General features: G+C 36.4%; 1 protein-coding gene across 16 annotated transcripts in view; it reads right to left on the bottom strand.

Moving 5' to 3' along the window:
• Positions 1 to 23998, bottom strand: part of UTRN (utrophin) — a 533664-nt gene that overhangs the window by 87082 nt on the left and 422584 nt on the right. For all 16 annotated transcript variants that reach the window (XM_021072273.1, XM_021072283.1, XM_021072259.1 and 13 more), the window contains 4 exons: positions 15562 to 15830; positions 10039 to 10185; positions 6934 to 7012; positions 3361 to 3421 (listed from right to left, as the gene is read on the bottom strand). In XM_021072273.1, coding sequence (XP_020927932.1) covers positions 3361 to 3421; positions 6934 to 7012; positions 10039 to 10185; positions 15562 to 15830 — 556 coding nt within the window. The remainder of the gene's footprint in view (positions 1 to 3360; positions 3422 to 6933; positions 7013 to 10038; positions 10186 to 15561; positions 15831 to 23998) is intronic.

The raw sequence follows: 23998 nt of genomic DNA on the forward strand, positions 1-23998 counted from the left end.
TCTGTCATTTTCTAGAAACAAATGAGTCATGGAACTATAGCAGTATACCTCAGAATATTATTAATTTATCCATCATTCCTTTTATACCTGAAACTACCTGGATGTCAACTTTTAGTTGAGGAAATGAACAAATTGTACAAAATATATGACCAATATATACCAATTACTAGAGAAATTGCTGGAGAATTACTGGAGAGAAAGAAATGCACTGGTGAGCCATCAAAGTATGTTTTAAGTAACATATAAAATTAAAATATCAAATAAAAATAATTTGTCCTTCCCATTCTCTGCCAACATTCTTGCTATATTCTGGCATTAAAGTATATAAAATTGTATACTTAAAACATTGAAAATACCTAATATTTCTTTTTTTTTTCCTTGTCTTTTAGGGCCGCACCTGAGGCACATGGAGGTTCCCAGGCTAGGGGTCCAATCAGAGCTGTAGCCGCTGGCCTACACCACAGCCACAGCAACACAGGATTTGAGCCACGTCTGCCACCTACATCACAGCTCATGGAAACGCTGGATCCTTAACCCACTGAGCGAGGCCAGGAATCAAACCTGCGTCCTCATGGATGCTAGTTGGGTTCGCTAACCACTGTGCCACGATGGGAACTCCCGAAAATACCTAATATTTTTACCTAAAGATTATTTTCTTATTGGCCAAATTAATACATCCTAATACGTTCCAGGAAACTCTAGTTGCATGACGATCACATTTGTTTCTAACATTTTTCTTCTACTTTCTTGTGCAGCCATGCAAAGGGAAGTATATATTAAAAGCCTTTTCCTTCATCATTTACTTGGTTATTAATTTATTTGGGAATTAAATTTTGTTTTCATAATGATTTTTCATCTGGAAATACTGGCTTGTACAACCTAATCTCTAGTGATTGATGTTCCTTCTTTATGAGGAAATAAACTGTTAGGTTACACAAGAGCGCAAGTAATGAAAGAATCTGGCTAAACAAGATTTCTAAAAATAAGAGAATTTATTCTATATACATGGTCATATTTCTAAATATTTGAAAATCCTAAGATGAAGTTTGCACTAAAATTTTAAAATATTTAAGTCCAATCTTTCACTAGTAATGTTGAAGATATCTCAGAATGCTACAATCCTACAGGTCACATTAAAAAATACTTGCTGCTACTGTATTATATACATTTCGAGATGCTGATGATAGTGCTCTAGCCAATGAGATGCCAGATAAACCAGCTTTTACTCCACCAGTCTGCCCCATAAGAACCTACAGTCTGGACAAGGATCTAATTCTGATAGATCCTCTCAAAACTATAAAAATACTGAATCAGTGAAATTCTGACTTAGTCATATATAAGTCATATATAACTGACCTGGACATAGAGAAATTCCTTTTAGTAATGGTGCTGAAATTAAGGATGGATTTTTTTTTTTCAAGTATCAAATCATACAGATAACCACTGCATAAACCTAATCAACCAAGAGATTTAATTAAAATTTTTTAATCTAGCAAGAACAAAAATCTGCCTTACTAGATCCAATTTACATTTTTTAAATATCAAATGGTACAGTACTCTGTTACTTCCATAAATTAACTAATTTTGATTAATTTACAGACTTCTAAATTTTGTAATATTTATACAAAATAAATATTTATACATTAAGTTTTGTAATATTTATACATTTTGTAATATTTATACATTAGTTTTCTATTGCTAATACATATATTAGTTTTCTATTGCTACTGTACCAAATTACTACAAAATCAATGTCTCCTTGAGCCAAAATCGAGATTTGCAGGGCTGCATTCCTCTCTGGAGGTGCTAAAAGCTGTAATCCCTTTCCTTGCCTTTTCCAGCTTCTAGAGGCTGCCTGCATTCCCTGGCTCATGACCCCTTCTCCATCTTCATATAACCCAACATAATCACATCCAGGGGTCAGGATGTGGGCATCTCTGTATGGCCACTATTCTCCCTACTGCAGTATAACAGATTTATATCTTATCCTGTAATATTCAATTCAATATTCACCCAGAAAATCAAAAGCTGTTAATACTATAACTGCTACTACTAGTATTCCTATTACATAGAATAAAAATTTTTAATGTTTTAAGTTTGGATCAGAAGGTCACATCTTCTCTCAATAAAGACATCAATTTGCAGAGCCTCTGACTTCTTTCCATTCATGCCTGCATGAATTTGATACCAATCCATTGCTTTGCTATCTTAAACCTAAATAAATAAATAGGTTTAATACATTTATCACAACTCAGTACATGGTGGATTAAACACTGATAAAATAGAACAGTCCCTGAAACAAGGTAACATATCATTTATTATATTTGTTAGGTACTGTGGCAAAATTAATTTTTTTTTTTACTCTGAGGATTCATCTCTGACCACAATAAAACCTCCATAGGAAAATTTCATAAACATTTTGATTTCAAGCATATAGTTTTCAGGAAGCGGGATCCTGGAAGAGTAGATTATTAGTGTCGGCATGGCTTCTGGAGATACACCTGCTGTTTTAGGAAGCTTATGAAGGACTCCTGGCCCAGAGTTCCTCCCTGACTTGCCCGAGGTCACAAGACTAATCTGAGATAGAGCCGGCCCCTGGTAATAGCTAATGTTTTTCTCACGAGGACAGTGCTCATCTTACACATGAAATAGATCCAGCTACTATCCCCACAACTTTATCACATTGAAAACCAATCATTTACACCTCAAAGAATATCAGAAGATGAACTGTATGTATCGTTCTGTCCAGTGACAACACACTAGGCCAAGGGTCAAATCCTATGCAGACCTTGTATAAATTACATAAACTTTATAAAATGTTAACTAATAAGGAGAAACTTACTATGTAAAAAAGGAGAAACTGTCAAGCTGACAACACAAATAAAGGGTAATAAGCCTAAACTAATGTTGCCAATAATTTCCATAAAGTCAAAGAAAAACTTGAAAATATTGAATTTTTTAATGATAAAACACTGTCTCTTTTGGGCAGATTAAAATGAGAAGATGACAAGCACTTTTTAAATGGATTTTCTGGGAGATGCAAAAATGGTTTAGAATTGGCACAGTTTGAGAGAGTGTTCAGAATATTTAGAACTTTTATCATTTTCCCCAAATATTTTAATACCTACTTTAAAAATATATCAGCTAAATACATCTATAGCCTAATCTAATGAGCTGCAAATACCACCGTGATTTTTAAACTAATTTCTTTCAAATATTGAATATAATTTTTATCTGTATAAACATAGATATATAATTTCCTTCATATAATAGGACTGAAATCCATTGGAAAAGCCTCTTAAGTTATCAACATAACTTTATTTTTCTTGGTGTCATAAAGGAGAATTAAAATCAACTTACTTGATGTAATAGGGCACTTTATTATGTGAAATGGATCTTTGCCATGGCAGCTGGACTGAAGCTGAAGAAACAAAGGGAGGTTATTGGAAACACTGCTATAACCCAAAGGCCTTCTTCCCTTAATGCAAAACAACTGAACGCAAATTCAACAGCAAATTCAATGAGAACTGCTAGATTTCTAAAATTATGAAATCTGCTAGGCCAAGAAAAGAGTGGCTTTACAGATTCATTTGAAGCAAAGAAAGAAACAATACAGTGTCAGTTTCTAATGCCCCCCTCTAACTACTTGAACCCGTTGATACAAATATTTTTAAAAATCAAGTTTTACTGTTTATAACAACCACAATTTAAAACTTAGTGCTATCTGGAAGTCGCACTCTGCACATATTTTGATTACGCTAAAACCAAAATTAATTTTACCCGGTATATTCAGAGTGTAAACTAGATTTCTTAAAATTGAATTTTCTAGCTGACTAATAATAATCTACTTTGCTTCATATTCTCAGGAATAACTACTTAGGACAAATGATATTTAAACAAACAATTATATAAATTTTAAAAAGGGAAAATGAAAATAAATATAACTAAAGGGTTGTGAAGAACCAAGGCAATTATCTAGGTAGAAGAATCTCAAATATTTATTTTCATCTGAAATGCACAGAAAATACAGTTCCTTACTTTTACACTAGACGTCACTATGATTGAGATTTTATGCTTTGTTTACTGAGGTGCTTATTTTTTTACAATTCTATGTACTCCTTATTTATAAAAGTATATTTTCCAAATTAAACCAATTATAGTAAGACTTCTTCAAGAAAAATTGTACATGTGCATTTAGAACTTTAAGGAATTTTGCTAAATGAACTAATAAATAAATAAATCCAAATGAAACTTTGAAAGTTTCACTAGATTCTCATATAACCAGTTGTCACCAATGTTTTTTCCTGAATATGGTGTCATAATACTATTTTACTAACACATATCATTCTAAACTTTGCGAAGCATTTCAAATATATCTATTGATAAGGAAGAGAACAATGAGGAACTAAATACTCAGAGGTGAAATAACTTGCCCAATAAATAAATGACTTCAGGATTTTTGACCACTAGCTTGGCAATGTTTCTATTCAACAACTTTTCCTCTTTACAAAAGAGCAAGCACTCCCTTCTCCAACTATGTCCATAAAAGTATAAAAAAGGGATGAAAATGTGGAACTAGGTATATTAAATTTCTCATTAGAGCCAAGCTCATTTCAGCATTGGCCCCAGGCTAATAGGTCAGTTTTTATTTTGTGCCTAACAGGCTCCTTTTATAACCAAGGCTAAAGTCCAAGAAATATAATAAAGCCAAAGATTCCAAGCAGCAGTGGATAACAATTATTAAATTTATTAATTGGGATTTTGTTTACACTTCTTCATTCATTTTAATAATTGTTTTGATCTGAATAACTTTGACCTCCTTGGCTTGTCAGTGCTAGACAATGAAAGGCAACATGCTTGAGTTTCACAATGTTTACACTGTTTCATTTCCTAAAGAACAAGAGTTCGGTTTTTATTATGAAAGAACAGTTGCTAGGTGAAAGCATTTAGTTTCACCAGTAGGAATAGATAATCTGTAGAACTATAAATAGAGTTTCAATTATTTGTTATATTTCTCTTTAATTCGCTCTTAGCATACAGTTTTACATTCTAAAAAATTAAGTGTAAGCAACCTGGAGTAATTAACACCTGATAAATACACTGCAAACCTATTTACTTCATCAATATTGAGGGTATCCAAACTTGAGAAACGCATCCTTGGTGGTCAAGTAGATAATATATTCCAGGAAGGAATCACTCAAAGATGGGCTACCTGAGAGCTCAGGTGTATGAAACAGGTGTGTGGGGGGTGAGGGTGGGGGCATGAGGTAGGGAAGGAAGACAGAGAAAGAAAATTAGAGAGAGAGAGAGCAAGAGTGAATTCCCTAGAGAGAGCAAGCTTGACTCTCAGAGAGGCGCAAGTCAGGAAGGTCGGGAAATGACTAGGATTCTTGAAATTGAGAGAACTGAGAGTAAGAAAAGACTGACCTTGAATTAAGGTAAAGTGGATTATAAAAAAAAAAGATAAAGATTAAAAGAAAATATAAATGTCATCAATTTAGTTAGAAGACATGATATTATTATTTTTATTATTATTATTATTATTATCATTGTCTTTTTGCCATTTCTTGGGCCGCTTCCGCGGCATGTGGAGGTTCCCAGGCTAGGGGTCTAATCAGAGCTGTAGCCGCCAGCCTACACCAGAGCCACAGTAACACAGGATCCAAGCCATGTCTGCAACCTACACCACAGCTCACGGCAACGCCAGATCCTTAACCCACTGAGCAAGGCCAGGGGTCGAACTCGCAACCTCATAGTTCCTAGTTGGATTCGTTAACCACTGAGCCACAACGGGAACTCCAAGACATGATATTATTACTTGTTTTCCCTATGGCTAGAGATACAAAGAAGATACCATAGTTAGGAAAATAAGCTTTGCATTAAATTTTAAACTTCACTTAAATTGAATTAAATGAAACAAAGTGTTTGCTTACATATGTTTGCTAGAGAAAAGAAAAGGAAAGGAATTAACATGAGGTGAAAGCATTTGTGCCAAGAACTGTGCTGGGTGCTTTGTGTTCTCTTATTTACTTCTTTAGGCAATCAGGGGAAATGAGTAATTTTAAGAGAAAGAAGTAACTTTCAGGGATTCACTGCCTGGTAAAGGCAGAATTAATTATTTTAATTGCAATGTGGGTGACTGAATCCCACATTCTTTAGTTTCCTTAGCAGTGAATGATAAATAAAGTAGGAGCTCAAATTACTTATTTAAGATATCATGAACCGTCCATAAAATGAAAAATTTCAGGTGGAGACTATTACATAAAAATCTACATATGTGGTTTGGCTAAATCTGCAATACTTAACCAGAAGAAAAGCTAAGTATGATCACAGTAAGCATAGTAAGTCAAAATCTTCTCAGAGATTTGGGGGGATTAATTCTGTTTTTTAACTTTGAAGGCTATAGGTATGTTTTAAGCTAATATGCACTTTTAAGGAGAACAAATAATTTAAAATCTTAAAATATAAAAATGATTTCTTTATTGTGAAAAAGTTCATAATCTTTGCATATAGCATAGCAATGATATGAGACTATATTAGCTATTACAAAAGATGGTCTAATGAAAAACCCTAGCTAAAGATGAATTTACTTCTGCTTTATTTCAGACTTACCATGATCAGATTACAGAAACAATAACTAATAAACAATACTGTCATTGATGTTGACATTTTCTTTTTTATGCTTATCTAATAAAGCAAATACATTTATAGCAAAGAGTATAGTCGCTTTTTTGGCGGGGGGGGAGCGCTACACCAGTGGCATGTGGAAGTTCCTGGGCCAGAGATCAAACCCATGCCACAGCAGTGACCTGAGCTGGATCCTTAACCCACTGAGCTACAAAGGAACTCCAAGAACACAGTTTCTTGAGTGAGAGTAAAAAAGTATGCTGATTCATTCAATTAATGAGTTCAGTCAAGTGTATTGGTACTTACTAGAGAGAAAATGCTGAGAGGATGGTCCAAAATCTCTATGGGCTTCCTGAAGCTGTTTAAGGCGATCATCCACAGAAACCTGCACATACACACACAAGAAATAACTCGATTTCACTACAGTATCCTTAATGATATCTTCGATTCAAGTATTATAGTAAATGATGGTACTGCAGAAGATATGATTGCTGCTTCAGATTCCTTCTCTGTACCTGGAATCAAAGTCCTGGTAGAACAGACTCCTGCTGGCATCAAGAAACAGTAAATGGTGCCAGGTACTTCTAAGTAATTTATATGAATTAGCTCTTTTATCCCTCGCAATAACCATAGTGGGTAAGTATTATTTCTCAGTATTATTATTTTACAGATGTAGATATTGAGAAACAAAGAGGTGTCGAAAGACGTAGGTTAGTATGTGGTAGTGCCATCTGATGCCAGAATCGTACCTTGACTGTGATTCTAAATGTTACTCAAAAGCAGGAACACTCTAAAAACAGAAACAGACTCCCAGACATAGAGAATAGACGTGTGGTTGCCAAGGGGAGGAGGGAAGGAGTGGGATGGACTGGGAGTTTGGGGTTGGTAGATGCAAACTATTACATTTAGAATAGATAAGTAATGAGGTCCTATTGTACAGCACAAGGAACTATATCCAATCTCTCGAGAAAGAACACGATGGAAGACAGTATGAGAAAAAGAGTGTATATATATATAAAGGACTGGGTCACTTTGCTGTAGGAAGAAATTGGCACAACACTGTAAATCAACTATATTTAATTAAAACAAAAAATCTTAAGTCAAGATATGGCCATGGGGTCAGTAGCTATACATCTCTCTTTTGTAAGGAAGGTGGTAAAAAGGACGACAGGGAGCAAATGAAAAAGAACTCTAAAATATTCCAAGTGTACAGGAGTTCCCATCATGGCACAGTGGTTAAAGAATCTGCCTAGGAACTATGAGGTTGTGGGTTCGATCCCTGGCATTGCTCAGTGGGTTAAAGATCTGGTGTTGCCGTGAGCTGTGATGTAGGTCGCAAATGCGGCTCGGACCCCAAGTTTTGGTGGCTCTGGTGTAGGCTGGCAGCTACAGCTCTGATTGGACCCCTAGCCTGGGAACCTCCATATGCCGCGGGAGTGGCCCTAGAAAAGGCAAAAAAGACAAAAAATAAAAACAGATAAATAAATAAAATATTCCAAGGAGTTCCTGTCATGGCGCAGTGGTTAACGAATCCGACTAGGAACCATGAGGTTGTGGGTTCAGTCCCCGCCCTTGCTCAGTGGGTTAAAGATCTGGCGTTGCCGTGAGCTGTGGTGTAGGTTGCAGACGCGGCTCGGATCCCATGTTGCTGTGGCTCTGGCGTAGGCCGGTGGCTACAGCTCCGATTAGACCCCTAGTCTGGGAACCTCCATATGCTGTGGGAGTGGCTCAAGAAAAGGCAAAAAGACAAAAAAAAAAAATTCCACGTGTACAAACTAGAGAGATGAACAGATAGATGATGATGGTGAAAGACTGACAGACAGATATGGATGGAGAATGAAAGGACATAGGAATATAGACTGTCTTATTTTCTTCCAAATTTGTGTCCATCATCTTGACTTGGGAATATATTCAAGAAGATACTAGCTGAGTAAAATACTCTATATATTTGTTTACACACATTCTTAGCTCTTTACATTTTGAAAATGCAGAACTGGTACCCTGAGAAACTAACTGTAAGTCAATAACAACTTCACAATGCCTACTGGCATTTCCATTTCCTTTTCCTGGTCGTTGTCTGGTAGTGCTAGTCAGGTGTTCCACTTGCGTTGCCATTCTTATTTTCAGCTGCCTTTAGGTGCAATGCATGTCTCCGGCTCACTGGGCAGCTCTAACTTCTTCTGGTTAGCTAATTAAGTTGTGTTAGCAGGTAAATCCTTAAGGCCAAAAAGCATCCAAACACTTTTACATCCCAGAGAAGAACACCAGACTTTCCGCTACTCTTGAAATGTAACACTCCTTGTCTGCCAGCATAAATTACACTCCTCTTATTCAACCAACTAACATCTGAGCTCTAGTGGTTACCAGGCTCAGAGATCAGAATGACAGAATACACATCCTTTTTCAAGCAAAATGTATTCATTGACTTCTAATCTTTGCCCATGGTAATAATAATCAGAGTGTGGAAGAAATCAAGATGGACCACAGGGATACCTATATGAAGATGATAAGTTAGAAAAATGGAGCAGAAGAAATAAAGAGTAAACACTTTTGTGTTCTACACACTTGAAAAGCACTTATGAGTTTAACAGATCCTGCTTTACTAATCCCAGATAATTAATACTCTTTTCAAAGACAGGAAAGACTGTCCAATATTATACACTCACTTATTACCTGTTCAATTTCATGAAGAAGATATAAACCACTGGGTGGTTCAATATCTGAATTCATTCAGGAGACCTATTATGCTATAAAGTCTTTTATCTTTAAAATAAAATGCTTTTATATGCTACCTTGAAACTACATATCTTAGTAACTATCACATCACTTTAGGTCCCAAATATAGAGAAAGATTATTAGGAATTATTTTTCTCAGTCTTCCACGTAAATTATCCCACTAGTTTTCACGTAAAAATGACTATTATGACTCCTAGAAACTGGTCAATGAATGTGACAAAGGCAAAAACTACTGACTGGCGTATGTGGTGACTTGCAAATACCGATACTTACTAATCCTCAAGAGGACCCAGACTTGCTTAATTTTTCAAAAGAAAAAGAAATACATGATTAAAGTAAGAACAATGACTCCTTTGCAAGCCATTATGGGAAAAAAATGTTTCTGTGACCTACCACAGGTTGCAATTACTGTGATTTATTTGACCTTTTGCAATTTTCTACAAATATCCTATGAAGAGAACATCTTAAAATTACACTAAAATCTATATTCATAAGTAACTGAGGCTTCTGGGTTCAAGACACTGAAAGGCAAATAACTGATGTCCTCAAAGGCTAAAAACCCGGTATTAAACACAACGGCTAAAGCAAAAGAAAATGACGGCAGTGATAGAACAGTGAGGTACGGCTTACAGACCAAGGTGTAAGCCTGCATTATGAAGAGGAAGAAGCTGACACCTGCAAAAGTTTCCATCGCATATTAAGGTCATCTAGCTGGCGAGACATCTTCAGAGATGGGTGCAAGTCAAGTGGAGACAGCTGACTGGATAAATCATTCACAGCTTTAACTTTTAAGTTGATTGGTGCAATTTCTTCTCTGAATGCCTAGAAAGAAAGGACAAGAATAATGTCATCAGAAAAGAATATGATGAAAGCTAGTATTCCATATTTTCTTCAGAAAAAAAAAAAAGCCAAGATCAGCTAAGAGAACATCAACTAGAGCTGCTCACACAACAGCTGGCTCAACTGAGATCCTTAGCAACCAGGACCATTAGCCAAAGTGTCACCCTTTATAAGCCAGAGACTCTAAACAGGCGCGTGAATTGAAAAGCGATAATGCAAACTTATTTAAATTATCATGTATTTCCTTTAGTTTTTCATTATATACAATTTAGTAGGGAAAATATTTGCCATTATTACCCATTTTACTAATTTCTAGTCTTGATTTTGTCTTTTATTTTCTTTCACATTTTCCTTTTTTAATGCAGATACCTTAATTTTTTTTTTTCACCTGATGCAACGTCTCAAATTAAGTGGAGAGTAAAAAGAGCTTCCTATTCACAAAATCTATGCCTATTATATTCTTGAGAGGTAAGGTTTATCTCTTTCAAAATAATTTATGACCACTCTCTGTGGTTAGAGGTGGGGCAGGAAGAGCAAGATCTATCAGAAAAGAAGTAAATAAGGCTTAGAACTGACAAATGCCACTTCTGTGCACAGTTCAGAGAACTGGTACAGGTAGAGGCAGGAGGCATGTGAAGAGGGAAAAAAACAAGCTAAAATATTTTGACAATGACAGCGATACATCCTGTGAGAACAAAGAACAGAATAATGAAAACACTAAGTTTTCTCCTTGTTCCATATAATTGAACCCCCTCTGTGTTCATGTATCCTTTTTCCAACAACGTCTTTGCCTAGATCCCATCCATCCCTTAAAGGACTCCCCTTGAGTCCCCACCCAATGGGAAGATCTCCCGGAGGCCATTCTCTCACCAGTCCTGGCTGGAGGCTCCGCCCACATCCTCTCCAACCCAGCCACCATTTTCAGCCTGCATATCTCTGAACACACAAATCAGGTTTTATGGTAGGGGACATTCCTGATTGTTTGGTGCCATATGAACCCCTTGTTAATAGATTTTAAACATCCTTTCTTATCAAAGGTCTTAGTTCCTAGTATTATAAGCATTCACATTTTAAAGCCCTCCCCCAACCACAGAATGGAACCTTCTTAAAATCAGACATCCTCTAGTATTCAGCACAATGTTTACAAGAGGGGCGGAGTGTATTTCTAATGATGAAGGCTCAAAAAAGGGTATATGAGGCAAGTTTAAGCCAATACAGAATGGGGAACAGACCTGGGACACTAAAAAAGAACAGAATATTTTTAACTCTTTGGTGTGTCAAAAATTAATCATGTACCAAACTTATAGGTCTTAGGTAATTGTGAATATTCTATTAGCATCAGCCCTCAAGTTTTCTCATTTCTATAATCCCCACCCTTAAGAGACTAGACAAGCCCCCTTTCATCACTCCAAGTTTAGCTAATGAATAATATAATTATTCAAAGTGCTTTGAAGGCTATAAAGTTTTATTAAAACACTACCATACTAATGTGGCGTCTTCCATACGGCTTATGAAAAGAAAGCCTCTTTATAACCACTTCTCAATTCCCCCTTTTATCACAGGTAAAGGCTAAAAATAATTAGTATAGTTGGTGAAGATCAACATAATGTTAAGAATAGAACTTTATTTTTAAAAAGAAAATAAATCTTAGGTAAACCAGAGAGTATGTTTTAGTATTTCAAAATTCTTGAACATGCTGAAAAGCCACATGAAGAAGCTCAAGGTGGAGAGTCAGAAGAAAAGATCTGAAACCCAGAGACGGAGCATCAGATGTGGACTTCGGGCGTAACTGTAAATGACATGCAAAACAATGAGTGTGGAAGCCAATGTGTGGCCAGTAAGGAATATTAAATCTTCCCAGAACCCTGACGGCACCAGCATTTCAAAGTCAGGCCTTGAGAGGGACATTTGGGATTCAGCTGTAAATAACTGATGATTGAGGTGGTGGGGTTGGATAAATTACTCTGTAATAAAGCATAAGAGCAAAAAAATTTTTTTAATCAGGTGGAAGAAGCAAAGCCCATCAAGATGTGAAAATTGCTGCAACATGGAAGGAATTCATAGCTGTGACAGTTTTTCTCCATGACTGCAGATGTTGGTCCTCCAAGGATGACAGAATGTGTACAAATAAACAGACTCACAAATAACAGCCAGTGGGAAAAGCAGATATATGATAAGAGAGACAATACAGGGTCTAAAGAATTAAGAATTAATACCAAAACAGGGGACAGAGGGAGGGGTGCGAAAAGAGAATTTTTCAGTCTGGACTTTGAATAGACCTGAGTTCCCAGTTTTAGTTTGAGAATAATTACAGAACTTAAATCCTTTAAAGGGTCTTCAGTTGGAATTTTTACATTATATACTAATAATCCACTTTTAAAATCAGTATCTTTGAATTTGGGTGGTATTACAGATTGAAAATGAAATGCTAAAAAATGATCTGAGATTTCTATATTTCAAATAATAACTAGTTTTATTTCGAAAGATGAAAGTTTTTTAAATTTATAACTTTCAGACAGATCTTTAAATCTTATTGAATAAAAAGAGTTTTATTTTTTCCTCTTTAAAAATAATGCTTTTCTCTTACAAGCCACAGGTAGAAACATTAGTAGAAGTCCTTAGACAAATAATGCAATTTCAGTTTAATTTTGTTTTTGTGGTCCAGTGTTTTATGGTAACAAGGAAACTTTCTATTAAGAAAGTTTATCATTTGGTTTTTTTTAGAGCTCCAAATTAAGGGGCTTGCTGAAATAAAGCAAGTTTTAAAATGACTTCAAATCTATTGTGTGTTCTGGTTTAAAGAACCAATTTATCATATTTTGGCTGCATTTTCCTATAGGAGAATAAAAATCTATGTGGTCTTCTTTGCTAAAAAAAAAAACCCCAGAAACCTCTGCCAGTGTTAGAGGGGCTGACTGGCAGCCTGATGGCAGATCTGAATCCCCACCCTTCTCCTGTCAGAAGGGTGAATTCTACAAAGAAGAATGATTCAGGATAATTTTTGGAAGTTAAAATTCTTTGATTATCCTGAAAGATTTTGTTTTCCAGATGCTTTGGCATATTTAATAATATTTAGCAATAATCAGAACTTATTTTCACCTGCCTATAGCTTCATTGGGATTGAGGTATATTTTTAGAGCACATGTCAAAACATCCTAGACTTTGAATCCATTTTACTGGGTTTAATGAGACTTGGGTTTTGTTTTCTTTTGTCCTAATAAGATGTTCAAATTTTTAAATCCACAGTTTCTTTCTTTGTCTTAGGTACTAGGTGTATTTTTCCTAGCCTTCCCACTTGAGCAGAAATTTGAACAGAAGGATTTGGATGCAGAGATGAGTAATTTCTTTAATCAAATGAGATTAATACCTCCCAAATCTTAGGCCTTTAAGAACCCCAGAAGTAACTTTTCATTTTCCTTCAACACTAATCGTCCAGCATTAAAAACTGATATTTTCAAATTCAAATGGGTAAATTCTTGCTCCAACCAAGTGACATTTTTGCAATCCAATAAAACATACTTTTTGTAAACCACTAGCTTAAAAGATTTTCAGAGTTTAAAAACCATCTTTTAAAATACAAGAAGTGTACAACTTCCAAAGAACCTATACCAAAAGGTTTTATTTTCAATCTGTTATTTTAAACTCAGATCCAGTTACAGGAAAAAATTTTGGATACTATAGTTATAGGAATCCTACTTAATTTATAGGATTATTGGAAACAAGCATATTTACAATGAAAGATGGCAGACCCCAATACTCTTTCAGTAATAAAAAGTTTTTGTTTAAAATTTAATATGTAAATTTTATTTCTTTATTTTTTACTTTTTTGCTTTTTAGGGCTGCACCCATGGCATATGGAGGTTCCCAGGCTAGGGGCCCCATCGGAGCTGCAGTTGCCAGCCTATACCACAACCACGGCAACACAGTATCTGAGCTGTGTCTGCAACCTACACCACAGCTCATAGCAATGCTGGATCCTTAACCCACTGAGCGAGGCCAGGGATCAAACCTGCATTCTCATGGATACTAGTCAGATTCATTTGCACTAAGCCATGACAGGAACTTCTTAATATGTACATTTTAAAGATCTGAATTCAAATAGTTGATCAAAATCGAGCTCAATTACATTATTATGAATGAGGTCTTTACAATGAAAAAGAGGAGCAAGAAAGAAATCACGAAAAACCTACCACTTACTAGCTGTGCATGTTGGAAAAATACCTGGAGTTTCATCATTTTTAAAATAGACATCATCATAATAATACTTATCTTGCTGAGTTGATATGAAGATTAAAAGAGATACCAATGTAAACTCACTCAGAACAGTTCTTGGCACATAGTAAGTCTCAATATGCTAGCTATTATGATTATTCCTATGTCTAATATTCAGGATTGTAGTGGGGTTCGTTAACCAATGAGTGATGAAGGGGTGTTCTCTTTCTCATTGAGCCAAAAGATGTATATCTTTTGCAATAAAAATCCCATGGATGACATTGATATTGTCAGTCTAACACCTTCAGATTTTTCATCCACTTATGCTTTGATTTGATTCATGACTACTATTTAAAGCATACTAATATACAGTTTTACTATGCTGCTAGAAACCCTAACATAATCTAAATCTGTTGTGTCTTTCATCACCTAAATTCAATTAACATTCTTTCTGGATGTGTTCTAGAATATGGGAGCCAAAGGGGGTCTAGGATCAGAGGCCTAACATCCTTCACTTTGGGTGATAGCTGACTACAAACAGAATTTACAGCTAAATTAATCCTTCACTATATGCTCAGACAATAAGATATGATTAGTAGGTAAGAATTCCCAGTAAATCAGTACCCTTTCATTAAACCTCTAAATCCAACAACCAATTTAAAAAGGAGCCTGCCAGACTACACCATGTGGATGCCATTCTGTAAGATCCAGGCAGTGAGAAACACTATAAAACAAACAATTCAGTTTCTTCAACAAATGCATTCCAAAGAAAACAAACAAACAGATAAAGGGGAAATGTGAAGATTAAAAGGGCCATTAAAGTATTCTTAAAAAGAAAGAGGTAAAGCAAATCTATATTGTTTAGGGATGCACAATTGAGTGAAAAACGTGTAAAGAAAAACAAAAGATTATTGGAAAAGTCACCTTAGTTGTTATTTTGGTGGGGAAGGGGTTCTGACGGTGAGGGGCATATGGGAACCATCTGTTGTGTTTGGAAAAATTCTATATCCTGATTTTGGTGGAGGTTGTAACAGTGTTGGCCCGATAACAATCCCTTATAACAATTTATACATGTAGCTTTCTTTTGTGTTATATGTAACAATAACAGATTTTTAAAAATCCTTTATCTGAGGCAGGGATGCTGACCATGATTTTCTCAATGTGGTCCTGCAGCGAGTCGATGAGTAAGTCTCCCACGGGCTTCCAGCCGTTCCGCACGGCCTCCGCCTCCTTCATATCAGCATCCAGGTCGTCCATCGCTCCCTGCAAGTCTCGGAGCTTCTCCAACGCCTTGTCCACTTGCTTTTGCCAACTGCTAGTAACAGCATTTAGACTTTCCCACTTCTCTTTGACCTCAGAAGACTGTTTGCGCATGGCTTTGGCAATCTTTTGGGCTCTCTCCTCAGGAGTCAATTCTGTGGTCAAAAAAAAAAAAAAGATATTTAGAAGCCTGATCAGCTCTAAATTCTTATAACCAAATGTGCAAGCCGCCTTTCAAAGGGTTGCAACCAGGGTACACCAACTGGGGTAAGGAAAAAAAGGCTCCATTTGTTTCCACCACTAATCCCTGCTACGTCTTCAAAGAAGTTGCTCAGAGGAATATGTGGCCCAGTGGTTTTGGTGACTTTTGAGTTAAGAAATTTGCAAACCTTGAAATGTAGCAATATAAGAAGAAATATAATAATTTTTCTTCAACATAAATTTAGCTACATAAAATTCAAAGACAGCTTTTCATTAGTTTTTCCTTGTCCTCAAGAGAAATGGGAAGGATAATTGGGAAGGAAATAGCTGTAAGTCATGAGGAAAAACTCTGAGAAAATAAGATTAATTTATGGTGTTACAAAATAAAATACAACCGAAGACAACATATCTTGGATACTTCATCATCACTGAATCTGTTTGGCAGCTAGTTCATCTTTAATGCAAGGCATTCTCTGTAGCACAAAAGTGTAGCATGTCCACACATATTTCAACAAGGAGATAGTGAGACTTCAAGGACCATCCTAAATATTTAATAGAGCAAGAGGGCTTCTGGAATATCTGAAATAAAGTATACTTTTCAGATAGAAAAGGGCAGGCATGATGCAAGATGCCGACCCAGGACTGGGGCGGGAAGGAAGAGTAAGAGTCCAGAAGATGAACAAAAGGATGCAGATGGAAATAAAGTCAAGTTAAAAGCCAAGCGTCAGATATATGGGGATGAGAAGCTGGTGAGACAAGGGCAGGGGAACTTGACGACCACAGAGCAGATACTCTCAAAGCAGGTTGGATGGCTCTCCAGCTCAACTCTCCCGGCCTCACACCTTCCCAGCCCAGGATGCCTCTTTTCCTCTCTAGCTGGTTTGAAGGTTGCCCGGCTGGTCCCCTGAAACAGAGAGGCCAGCCAGAAACATACAATCAAGGCTAACCGCACATTCAAGATATATGTGCATTTTCTTCTTTGTGATAACATCCCATCTTTCAGGATCAATCACATTAGCAGCATCCACTTCCCCTCAAAATATTCCAAACCATTCACAAAATACACTGAAGTTCATCAAACTTCCTGGTAAGAGGAACTCTGTGGTATGAACTGAAGCAAGCTCTCCTAAACGATAACCTTCCTATGCAACATACATGTGTCTGCCTGTCTTTATTTAATTATTATTTAAAGGTCAAAATAAAGGGGACAGAACTGTTATTTTTATCTAAGTTTCCAGAAATTTCTAGACCTCAGCATTTAGATGTAAAGCAGCTATAATAAATCTCTAAGAACTGCATAAACTATGAAGAGTTCGGCAACCACAGACCTCTGCCTTGTGCTGAAGTGCTAGGAGGCTCTAGAGAAAGGTGACCAAACCCTTGGCAGCTGAATCGATGACAAGAAGAGAAAATGTTACAAGTAGATAGACTCAGTGTACCAGGAAAAGGTAAATAAGGGAAAATAAATGAATTAGAGACCCAGCTCCAAGGAGCACTTAGTGTGGAATATAATTCATTACAACAGTCAGGGGAAGGAGTCAGGAATCCTGGAACAAAAGACCCATCAATGTTACATGTCAGGATTCTAAGGGTCTGGAGAGGGAACTTTAAGAGGAAAGGTATGTCATTAGAAAGGAAACTTTATTTAAATCCTTAAACCTACAAGATATTTTTTTATAAATGAAAAATACGTAACATTTGTACTATCTATATTTCATACAAATATAACATGCTATGTGCGAGATGAAATAAATCAGCCCTAGCCTGATGAGAAAAGGAAGTTGATAATTTTTATGACAGCAACACCTGTGTTTGTTAATAAGTCACTTGGACATTTCAAAGATATATTTTAAGCACTCATGTTTTACTGACTTTTGTAAAGGAAAAAAAAAAAAAAAGCCAACCTCAGAAGAGACAACTTAATTATGATGATTTTCCTTGAATAAAATAAAAACTGTTTGTGAGTCAGTTATTGAATAACCGGGCAGGGAGACACACAGCTTCTTTGTCCTGTAACAAAAAGACACTGGCTGTGATTTTTTGTTTTCACTTCATGTAAAACCTTTTGATTGCATAGTCCTTTTGTAGTATTTACTACATGATCCCCACTCAAGCAGCTACTCCGAAGAAAAGTTCTATGTTCAATTCACCATCTGTTTGCCAGAAAGGAAGCATATTAAGTAATCAAAGAATTCAGAATGAAAGTGCCTCCTGTTGCTCTACAATCCCAATTTAATATATAATGAAACCAAGAACAGGGTGACAGAAAAAGTCAAAAACTTTCCAGGATGTTTGCTAAACAGGTAATAAGAATCAACAAGTGAAATGCAAGTTGAGGTAAGGAAATAGAAAAATGAATTAAAACAGCAAGAAAGCATCAATGATGAAAATAATAAAGGGTTATGCTGACATTTAAAAAAAAAAAATCTCCTGTTACTTGAACATCAAAGAACAAAGTATGCTTCAGATTTTCTGAACAGATATTTTGTGGTACATTTTAAGGCCCTCATGCGAGAGTGGAGAATCTTCTGGACCAGTGGTTCTGCATTCTGGTGACCTAATAGAAGCCACCCTGAGAGTTTATTTTTAAAATGTTGGTCCTCAAGGGCCCTACCTCCAAATAGTAGAAGCTTCTGATTTAGTTGGTCAAGGATAAAGGGCTGCATGGATATGTTTTGAAAGCTCCCCAGATGACTGTAATGTGTCACCAGGAGGAGCACTGCCAGCTCATTCACTGGCTCATCAATTGATTTCTCTGGTCACGGCTGCCGAAGCTGGACAGAATGTTTCCACTCCGGTGAGCGGCTGTGTCATGCCCACGCAGCGCAGGGCACTAACTACTGAAGGCAGGAGAGCAAATGAAGCTTGGTGATAGGAGGGTAATCTAATTTGCATTTGAAAAGGCAGTAAGAGAGGCTAATAGACAGAGGAAAGAGCAGGATAAAACCAAGCAAATTTACTGACAATTCACAGACCAGAAGCACTTTGCCTCGGTCACTTTCCTACTCGCTGGAGAGAGAGAGAGAGAGAGAGAGAGAGAGAGAGAGAGAGAGAGAGAGAGAGAGAGAGTATGTGTGTGTGTGTGAGAGAGAGAGAGGGAGTACTTTGTTTTACTCCCCATTCGCCCATCCTCCTCCCTTCAGGCCTTCCCACTTATGTTGAGGATGGGATCAGATTTAATTTTTATACATATATAACATACGTATACCTTATATACTATGTTGTATTGTAAATATTACTATATTTATTTTAGATCTACATAATTTGGAGTTCCCTCGGGGGCCCAACAGGATCGGCATTGTCTCTGCAGCACCAGGATGCAGGTTTCAGTCCCCAACACAGTGGGCTAAGGATCCCGAGTGGCTGCAACTGTGGTTCGGATCTGATCCCTGGCCCAGCGAACTCCACCTGTTTCAAGGCGGCCAAAGAACAAAAATAAACAAATAACATAGATGTATATAATTTAAAATAGCAACTTCTTTATTGTGTTACAAAATATTTAAGTAGGTAACTATCTTTTAAGAAGAGGAAACAGCAGAGAAAGGAACGACCATGCCTGAGGTTTTCTTTCTCGCCCGATTCTCTTTATTCTTCAGAGATGCCAATTAATTGAATGGCATTTACACCACACCCTCCCTTCCACCCTGGAGAGAAAGACAAGCTTTACTAGAATACAGGTGGAAAATAAAGCTAGAGTGGGTCCTGCTCCCATCCTGCCCTTTGCTCCTAGGTAAGCCCTACGACCTCTCTTTCTAGCTTTACCAAATGGGAATGTATTTTCTCTTGCTGGGAAAGCATTTCACATCAAGGGCCTCTTTTACCTCTAAAATTCAATTATGTAAGAAAGGCAAAGCCGCCCTGTGTCTCAAAGAAATCTTACAGGGCAGGAAAATAAAAATCTCTTTGTGTGTGCTTATACAAAAAACTGTTTACATTTTACAACATTAAAGTATATGATTCTCCTATGAAATAATGTAGAAATCTGTTAGAATCAGCCCAGTTATTTTTAAATAAAGATTTTTTTCCATATTTATTGTATTTTCTTTCTCAATTATAGAATTGACACATAATCTCCATTGTGACTTTTTATTCTTAGATTCTAAAGCCTTATGTCATGCATGTTTATTTCTTCCCATCTTAGTTTGGCAGTAGTCAGCCTAGAGACTGGTATGTCCTCAATACATACAATTTCTGAATTGAATTGGACTGAATGAAATTTTCAGCTTTACTCTTTATTGAGAATATTCAACTTCATAATTTTATTTATTTATTTATTGTCTTTTTATGGCTGCACTCACGGCATATGGAAGTTCCCAGGCTGGGGGTCTAATCTGAGCTCCAGCTAACAGCCTATACCACAGCCACAGTAACATCAGATCTGCAACCTACACCTCAGCTCACAGCAATGCTGGATCCTTAACCCTCTGAGTGAGGCCAGGGATCGAATCTGTGTCCTCATGAATACTAGTCGGGTTCGTTACTGCTGAGCCATGACAGGAACACCTCAACTTCATAATTTTAAGTGGAAATTTTTCCACTCATCTTTTTCTTCCTCCTCCCCAAACCCATTATAGCACTTACCAAAAAACATTTTTACTGTGAAAAAGAAGAATAAACCTTATAAAGTGATTTCAAGTATGGTAATTCCATCACATTTGTACTGTTTGCTTATTTTTTTTTTTTGCAGTTATCTATAATCTTATCGCATTTCACCAAGATGTGAAAAGAAAATATTACAACAAACAAGTATAGAAAAAATTTCTCCGGAGTAGCATTTTCACCTCATAAGACAATTTGATGGTCCAGAAAAGATTAGTTCATAAGCCAGTTCTAATACTATTTATATAATCATAGATATATTCTTTAACTCCTTGAACTTCAGTTAATATCTGTAAAGCTACTGACACATGCCTGGCACACAGAAAAGCTTCAACAGTAGTTAATTGCTTTCATTTTTTAAACGATTTTGTTACAAAGTCTGAGAGATTTACACATCTCGAGAGATTTTCAAATAAGGAAGCCAAGTTAATCAGTCAACAATACTCACATGAAAAAACAAAGCCTCCCCATACATCTAGAGACTAGACCTGACTTACTCTCATTCTCTCTCTCTTCTTCCTCACTCTGTTTTTCTCTCTCTCCTTCATGACCAAGAGATGCTTCTGATTAAATAATGGAAAATATGTTCTCAGATTTTCTGATTACATGATTAAGATCAGCTTAATCTCTCCGAAATGATCAGTGTTGAAGAGAACCCTGCCCATTTCCCATTCTTATGATGACTGCTGACAACAATTCATTAAGAACCAGATTACAAGTATACTATTAAGCGCCATCGGCTGATTACTGCAATATTTCTAATTATGTTCATCTAATAAATTATAAGGATAACAACAGTAAGAGGCTCCTCAGAGTAGGTTAACCTGATAATGTGTAGCCTAAATCTTTCAGTAGGACCATGATAAAGATGATAAAGACCCATTCATGCTGCCAAGGAACTTCTTAAATCCTTAAAGAAAAAACTAGAAGGCAGTGAACAGATATATTTAGGGAAAAAGAAGAACTCCAAAGTAAAGAGAATCAGGGCATACCCTCCATAAATATCAAAATACAAGTCATTAAAGGAGGTGGGATGACGGAGGATGGAGAGGTTAGGAATATAGACCTTACCTGGAAAAAGATAAATGGCACTTCTGACCAGGAGTTAATGGAAGCCCAGCTAGAGACTGAATACTTTAATGTTTTACCCTTTCCATAAAGTAGGCCAAAGTAAATAAACCTAGCATTGAGCTGAGGACCAAGGAGGAAGAGACCATTAAGAAGGTTAACCTCAGAGTTCCTGCTACGGTGCAGCGGGTTAAGAATCCAACTACAGGGGCTTGGGTCACTGTGGAGCTCTGGGTTTGATATGCATCACAGCGTTGTGGGTTAAAGGATCAGGCATGGCTGAAGCAGTGGTGTGGGCGGCAGCTGCTGCTTGGATTCAGTCCCTGGCCTGGGAAATTCCATATGCTACAGGTGCAGTCATAAAAATTTTTTTTTAATTTTCAAAAGGTTAACCTCCAGGTAAAAAGGCAGGGAGAGCCCGGAGGCCCTGGAACAGACCTGGCTAAGCCACCTGAGATCCAGCTTTCAATTTTCTGTAATGGACTATTCCCTGACTTTCCTCACACTAATGGCAATTTTGTAAGATATTCAAGTCAGGTTTGAGTGCTGGACAGCAGCAGGCAGATCATTGGAAGCAAAAAGGTGGTCCTGAGAGGGCCAAGAGAACCTGGGAATGTAAGTTCCAGGAGGACAAGGAGATGTTGCATTCACTGCTCTCTTCCCAGTATCTAAAACTTGGATTTGGACATGTTGAATTTGAATTTGCCACAAACTGTATTTATAGTGAACTGATAGTGGGATATAATTTTGAAATTATGGTGATAAACACAGAGATAAAATTAAATGTGTAAGAAATAGATATAAATATCAAAGCTTGATAAATGGATAAAATATACTTATTCTTTTTTTTTTCACCAAGTATATACTTAGCATAGTGTTCCAGATACATATTTTTTAATAGAGGAGATCAAAAGGTGCAAGAAATGGAACCCCAACAGGGAGAATCACACTTCTATTGTTACAATAAAAATTGTCTAAAAATTAGAATACAGTAGGATAAATACAACATTAAAACCATTATTATACAAGCATTCAAAGATTAGAAACCAGAATATTATTTACAATGGTTCTCACTAAGGGATAGAATTACAGATGTGTTTGATTTTTTATTTCTTTAGTTTTCAGTGTGTGCCTTCTAAATGAACAAGAGTGACGCGTATAGCAAAATGTAGCTGTTTAATAGAGCCCTATTGGAGTTATCTGATTATTTATTGAGTGTTTTGGGATAGTACTTTATTATTTGCTGTTTTTGCCTTTTTTCTATTTCATACAATAAGAAATATATGTAAAGAGATTTCTCCAAAAGTTTGAAAGAATAAAGCATTAAGGGTTCTGAAGCAAGTATATTGGAAAATTTCAGGATTTATGAGTAGGCAAAAAAAAGGAAAGAAGGTGGAATCTGCAAAAATGGCCAACAGTTAGTCATTGACTGATCTGAAAAAGCTTCACTATGGTGCAACTTGAACTAATAAAATAGGTTGAGGATTAAACTGAAAATGAGAAATCTACATGTCATCCATGCAGATTACCTAAATTGTCAATAGTGAGAAGGTAAGCAAAAGAAACCAAAAGTTGAAGGAAGGGTATGATGAATAAATTAAGTGTAATTATTTTTAGTCAAAGGAATACTTGAAACAGGTGATGTGATAGGTAATGCATTGTCTATGGATAACTTTGGTGCTATATATTCTGTTATTAAAAATTATATAACCATGTAGAACCATATTTTTGTGAAACAGTGTTAGTCATTGTGCAATTGTTAATGTTTTCATTAAGATATTCCTGAATTCTTGCGGTTGTAGATTTTTGCTGTTAATTTCTCTGGTTATAAAATTAAGTACATAAATCTCTTTATTAGTTCTACTTCGGCTTCTTCAAAATGAAAGCATTCATTGCAGACCCTCCTGTTGGAGAGTTGTAGAGAACGTTAGGAGCTTGTTCAGAGGGAATCCAAACTAAGTGAATACATTTGGTCAAATAAAATTAGTGATTAGGAAATCTAAAAATAAATAAAACACCACCTGACACAGAGAGCATTCAATAAATACCTGTCCAAGGAAGAACAGATCTACGGACAATATTCTGTATTTTTAAAAAACAAACAAACAAACAAAAACCCAATTCTCCTTTAAGATCAAGGGACAGGAGTCTTAAATTAAAAATCTTCCATTTCTTGCCACATTCTGCGCATCTCTCCCCAGGCTGCTTCCCTATGGAACAGAGCAGTTAATGACCCATCAAGTTACTAAAAGAAGCCGTGGCTTTCTACTCAAGCTTAGCTAATCTTATAAAAGAGGTTAGGCATGTTTTAGGTTTCTGTGCTGCAAAATAAGTGAGAAGTTTAAAGTAGAGAATTTGTGCCTTGGCTAGGATTACCGTTTTTAAAAGATAGCAAACCCTCTAATTCATCTTGAAGACTCCAGCTTTTAGGAGGAACAGCAACAACAGCAAAAGC

The sequence above is a fragment of the Sus scrofa genome, chromosome 1 (assembly GCF_000003025.6).
Source record: "Sus scrofa isolate TJ Tabasco breed Duroc chromosome 1, Sscrofa11.1, whole genome shotgun sequence".
Taxonomy (NCBI): Eukaryota; Metazoa; Chordata; class Mammalia; order Artiodactyla; family Suidae; genus Sus; species Sus scrofa.